Source organism: Lupinus angustifolius, chromosome LG14 (genome assembly GCF_001865875.1).
Source record: "Lupinus angustifolius cultivar Tanjil chromosome LG14, LupAngTanjil_v1.0, whole genome shotgun sequence".
NCBI lineage: Eukaryota > Viridiplantae > Streptophyta > Magnoliopsida > Fabales > Fabaceae > Lupinus > Lupinus angustifolius.
The window spans coordinates 14,760,093-14,766,408 of NC_032022.1; the positions used below are offsets into that span (position 1 = coordinate 14,760,093).

Below are 6,316 nucleotides of genomic sequence, written 5' to 3' on the forward strand. Positions count from 1 at the left end.
GCTTCATATAGATATAGATGGGTCCTTATGATTCCTATTTTAGTTAAATAAATCTTCTATTCCTAAGTGCAAAGAAATACATTTTTCACTTACATCTGATTTTCCTCACCTGCAACATTTCTGTCCCAGAGCCCAATTTGGCTTGTTCAGAGTTTTGTCCTAAAACCCAAATTCACTTGTTCCCCTGCATTTGTCATTTTAACTGCTGCAGTTCTAAATGCCATAATTCATCATTTTACTCAAATGTAGTTTTGAAAAATAAGTGCTTTTTTGGTTGGGATAAATTAAGTTTATTAAATGATAAAATACAGTCAATGATAAAAAGTGATGCAGTTATGTTACAATAGCAGATAATTGTTAACTACGAACAAATAAATAAAAAGTTAACTACAAATAAATAAATTTGCATAGAGTCAAGTCTGAATAAGTAAACGAGTGTGCTAATAATCATTAACTTTTCCATCACCGTTCTTGACATACTTCTCTACCTTTGATTTTATTTGGAGAAAAAATTCATTTTTTCTCTCACCGAAAGTGTAGTCATTTTTAATTTTAGTCCATAGTAGATGAAGATGGGAGCCACTTCCTTTGGTTTTAGGGTTTATTATAATAACTTTAAGAAGAATGTATATGCATCATTTTTTTGTTATTACATTTACCGCAGAATCCAATTGATCATTAAAAAACTTCAATTCATAGTTGACAATCATTGATTCGTTTGAATGTGTTCTAACTTGTACAATATTGGATTTTAATAAGAAATACACAGATCATATCAGCATTAACACAGATAACTCTGACCGTAACATTGCACTTTCTGCTATTTACTTGCATGTGTAGTAGCTAAAGCTATTCAAGGCTCAACATTTTCAAAATATTTATAGATATAAAGGTGTCAATAAATTACAGATACAGACAGTATTATTGCAAAACAATAAATTCTTTAATTTTCATGTGATTATTAGCTTATGAGCACATTAACCAGACATAGCTTCTCCTTATTTTCAATATCCATATGAATAATTAATATTGCAGATAGCCTCCATTGTATAATGACAATAACAAATCACAGATAAAAGGACAATCAGTAATGGACATCGTTCACGACCTCGTTTCATGTACCTACATACAAATTTGGTCCTAGGCTATTTTGAAGGAGGAATAAATATTAATGAAATCCAGAGGGCTTTTCTTTTCTTTTCATTTCTCTGTAATTAGAATGACTATGCCACAAAAAATAAGAAAACCATAAGGAAAAATATTAATACAAAGAAAATCTTGATCATCAGCCACCTGTTAGAAGATATGCCGTTGAGATACTTCAACAATGCCCCTTGTGCCCCATCTACGTTTGCCAATGTATCATCCATGTTTTCATCAATCCTGCAAATTAACTACCTCTATCAACCCTACCATTCTAATGTCTCAATTGCTCAAATATGACAACAACATACAAGCAAAAGACAACTCACCTTTTATCAACCAAAAAAAAGTGACAAAATTAATGTTTTTGCAATCATACATACATATGTAAGTAAGTCCCAGAATGAAAAGTGAGAAAGTATAGCAAGATCTTCAAAATCCAAAAAGATCATTTTGCCACCTTACCAAGTTTACAGTTTGACCATAACCATTTTGCTAATGAGTTAGCACACCATTTTATGGGAGTATATTAATGAGGTAACCAGTTATGTCACATGTTCAACAATATGGGTTGCACAACTTTCTCCCTTTTTAATTTTGTTCATCAATTTTTTTATAGCAATAGGAATAAGACAATTTGATTTCGGTAAAACAGTTGTACTCAAAATCAGAAGAATGTAATCAAGATAAATCCCACTGTTAGATGGCACAAGCATAAAATAACTAAGCTTTCATGGCCTATAGTGCTTCAACCAGCTAATGTGATATCAAACCAAACCTTATTAAAGATTCATTAAGGCAAAGGACTATTTCATTTACAATGTCCTTAGTCCTACTTATATCTGAAATCCAAGATATCCCAAAACACACTCAAGAAATAATTCCTAAAACGAGAAACAAAAAGTGCGATTAAAAACTCAAACAATGAGGGAAGATAAGAGAGTAATTTACTAATTTCAATTGTCAGTTGTTACCAAATTGGCAAATACATTGGAACCAGGAGGAAATATGTTTTTATGGCTGGACAAGACCATTGCATATCCAAAGTAAAAAAATAGAATCAAGGAAGTAATTAAAGCAATACCAACCTGATGGCGACCTCTCCTTGTTGAGAAACAAGTGTTGCTAGTTGATTAAAGATGTTGCTGAGCTCATGAATAGTGGACTCAACATTATGAAGAGCTTCAGCTCTGCTTTGCATGTAACTATCTTGCACTGGAACTATCTCCTGTTGTTGCTGCTGTTGTTGCAGCAACGGTTGACTCTCCCTATCCTCCTGCTTCCTGTGGGTGGCCATTGAAAAATAAAATAAGACTATATACAGCTAGAGTTCCAAAATTAATTCAACCCAACCTGAAACAACCATAAAATATTGAAGTGTGACAAAAGTTTTCAAAATTAAATAGAAATTAGAAAAGGATCTGAGCCATTTTTTGTAATTGTAGCTTTTGTTGGGGTGATCTGTTTGACCTACTCCAGGCCAGATTTCACTAGTCCCGTGGTTTAGTTGAACCAGTCCAATCTAACAAACCAATGCCCAAATGGACTTCATTGTTTAGAGGTCTAATTCTAACCATAAAATCAATTTTTAAGTCCATGAATTAAATTAAGCAAATGAGTTACATAATTTCGTAAAGTGAGGCTGCCCTTCTGCTTGTTTAATGGAATCTCAAAATACTATCACAACTAGGTATAGACAAAGTTCAAGATTAGAAATCAATATTGGTAAAATGGTTGTGATACAAAGTTGCAAACTGAGTTATCTTATATAACACAGAAGAAAAAATGAAAGAAGGATGTGTGACCACTCACCACACTTTTACTCTATACTCCCAAGTTAAACAAGCTTACTTAGCTTTTGAACACGTTTTAGAGCGAGATGGGACAAAACATGTGGATTTTGTTCTACGTTTGGAGTGTTCTATAAATATAACAGAAATCTAAGTAAATAACAGAACAACACAGGAGGGTTAACAAGAAGGACATTTCAGTTCCACGGGTTAACAAGTGCGACATTTTGGTTCTACGGATTAACAAGTGCGACATTTTGGTTCCACTAAAAGGGTGGAAAGTGGAACCAAAAAGGATAGAACATGAATTGTTCCGTTTAGTTCTGCTCTTGCGCCAAACACTACCTTAGAATCACTATTTCTTGGACAAAATTATGCACTTAACAATCTAATCAAACATAATACGACAAATTAACATGATGAAAATACATAGTAATTTAACTTATCCTACAAATTAGTTTACCTCCAAGGCATAATAACTAGCAACAAAACAACAAGAGCACAATTAACTACATGCCAAAACCAACAAAAGAAAGAAAAATAAAACTTACTTGGGAAACAACTGGGACGAAGACGGTGAGCCTGAAGCATTAGCCCACGGGGGTGCTTGAGCATTGGGAGAACTAGCAGCCGACCTTGTAGCTAATGGACGTTGACGAACAAAAGGATTTGCAGATTCCTTGGAAGCAGAGGACGAAAACAATTGCCTTCTATTCTCATGAACTTTCAAGTTCTTCACAAAAAAACATAACATAACCTCGCCATTAGCAATTAACATATAAAATGCCTAGTTTATGTTAGAGTTAGAGTACATGCTAGATTATCTATATACCTCGGTTCGCATGGTGAGAACATCTTTAAACTCTTTAGTAGTGCTCATCAAACGCGTCTTAAGATCATCCACAACAGTAGTTGAATGAGTAGTAGTATCAGCAGAGAAATCACCACTCTGATTTCTAGAATTAGAGAGTGACTGAAGATCAAGAACAGCAGAGTTTAGAGCATTTATATCTTGCTTTATAACACCTGTCAGCTCTTGTATTTCCATCGTAGGGTCATCAAACACCGATGTTCTCTTCGCCACTGCAAAATCAACATCATTTCAAACCACTCAACACAAATTATCAACAACAATAACGATAATAAAACCAAAATGAGAATTGAATAATGAAATCGGTTACGCTTTGCAAGTTTAGCTAGCTTCTGCGATGTTTGATGAATGCCATAGCCAATCTTGGAAGCTCTTTTATTGAACTCGGATTGAATTGCAATGGCGGATCGGTGTTCGTCGGATCTGGAAGAAGAAGAAGAAGTTGTAATAGTAGTATTGGTGGAATTAGGAGCTGATCGTGATTTCTTCAATCGTTCTGCAATGCTCTCGAATTCGTGAGTTCGATCACGATATGAAGAATGCGTTGATTTCACGTTCATGTTTGAAAGTATAGAGAAATGAGAGATCGGTGAATGAAGGGGGAAAGAGAAACCCTGGATCTGAATTTGGACGAAGGAATTGGAAATGCGAATGAAGAAGTGTGTCGGTTTATTTTATGAGATATATTGTAAGTTTTTACCGTTTTATTATATCATCCACTATTTTTTTTTAATATAATTATAGAAAAAATGAATGAAAATAATTAATCAATCTATGTATCTATTTGAATCGGATGAAAATATTATTTGATAGTGATGTATATAAATTTAATAAATTATATTTTAAATTATATACTTTACTCATATTCATACTTAATAGATTAGATTTATGAATCTATTTAAAAAAAACACGTTTAAAATAATTAATTTTTTTATAATATTCTATAAGCATGCGTGTAAAGTTTTTAAGAAATATTTATACATGCTATATATTTAAGAATATTTTTTAATATTAATCACAATTATATGATTTACCATTAATATCACCATCATCTAAAGAGGTGTTATTAAGAATACAATCCAGTATGAAAATCTAATTTAATAAAAAATAATTGGTGTTCCAAATTCATATTTTCTAATGAAATATCCATGTCCAACATTTAGTGGTGTAGACCAAAGTTGGATTAGTTAAACTTAATAGAGATGGAAGTTGTAATTTGAGAGAAGAAAATATTGGAAGTGGTGGAGTTATTCATAATTATGAAGGTCATTGGTTATCAGAATTCTCGGGAAACCTCATCATTGGAACTCTCATTCTAGCAGAGCTTCTAGCTATTGAATATTGGTCAAGGTTGACTTGGAGTTTAGGTCATCGTAAGGTAATCTTGGAGAGTGATTGCTTGGAGGCGATCCACATCATTTCAGACAGGTTGTAGATTCGTTTGGAGTACTTATCTAGAGTTATTTGTAACATTAGTGGTTTGCTTACTAAATAGTGGGATGTTCGAGTCCAACATATCTTCAGCGAGGGAAACAAGTTGGTGGACTACATGTCTAAACTTAGTTTCGGAACACATAATGACTTAAAATTCTGGAATTCTCCATCTATAGGAGCGCTCAACATTCTGCAAATAGATCTCACCCATATGTTTTAGCATTTTCTTTCTTCTTCTTTCCATTATACAAAAAAAAAAAAGAGAGAAATATATATACATAATAATGTAATATTTATATATTGTATATGTAAAAATTTATATACCATTAGCACACCATTTATTTATGTTACGTTTTTAATAGTCAATAATAATTAAATATAAATGATACAATGTCGCTTTATAAAACTTATAATATACATCTTTTTCCTCCAAAGAAATTGAAAAACAATAAACTAAATTTGTGATTCTTTTCGACAGATTTAATATTATCTAAATAATTATATATCAATAAATTTTCTTGGATGAATTTAAATTCATCAATTATCAAAACTATCGATTACACTATATCAATTTAAACATTAACTATAGTAAATGAATATAGATAAGTTTATTTTCGTGGACTTAATTAATTATAAATAATTTTGTCTATGTGATATTGTTGTGCTTGCAGATTATTGGTGTCACTTGCTCAAATTTGTTTGTTATTATCCTCTTTGTAGTTAGAAAACTGATTTTTTTAAGAGGATTCACAAACACTTTAAAAAAAATGAAAATTATGAGAAATGTGTTTTCTCTTCATTTGATCTCATATACACAAACACTTTCAATTGTGATATTAGTTATCCAAATATACACAATACAAATTAATTTTAACAGGTGCAAATGCACAAATTATTAAATCTTTAACATTATCTTATATCACATACGTTTCAATATTTCATAATGTCATTAAATTGACATTTATTTAAACAATGTTAGCTTTTAAATAAAGGAAACAAAATGTTTAAAACTAATATTATTATAATCAATATGTGAAACTTTTCTGGGTAGGAAATAGGAATGTGAAATTTATCAAAT

General features: G+C 31.5%; 1 protein-coding gene across 2 annotated transcripts; it reads right to left on the reverse strand.

The window, feature by feature from the left end:
- On the reverse strand, positions 999-4,486 carry LOC109327146 (syntaxin-32-like). 2 transcript variants are annotated; one of them, XR_002105321.1, is made up of 6 exons: positions 4,115-4,486; positions 3,766-4,016; positions 3,485-3,666; positions 2,232-2,426; positions 1,129-1,383; positions 999-1,093 (listed from the first exon to the last, which is right to left on the reverse strand). XR_002105321.1 is itself a non-coding variant. In XM_019560198.1 (5 exons), the coding sequence occupies exons 1-5, from the start codon at positions 4,362-4,364 to the stop codon at positions 1,224-1,226; spliced, it is 1,038 nt and encodes a 345-aa protein (XP_019415743.1). In that variant the 5' UTR covers positions 4,365-4,486; the 3' UTR covers positions 999-1,223. The 2 variants fall into 2 exon arrangements, 1 of the variants encoding a protein (XP_019415743.1); XM_019560198.1 differs by having other exon boundaries at positions 999-1,383.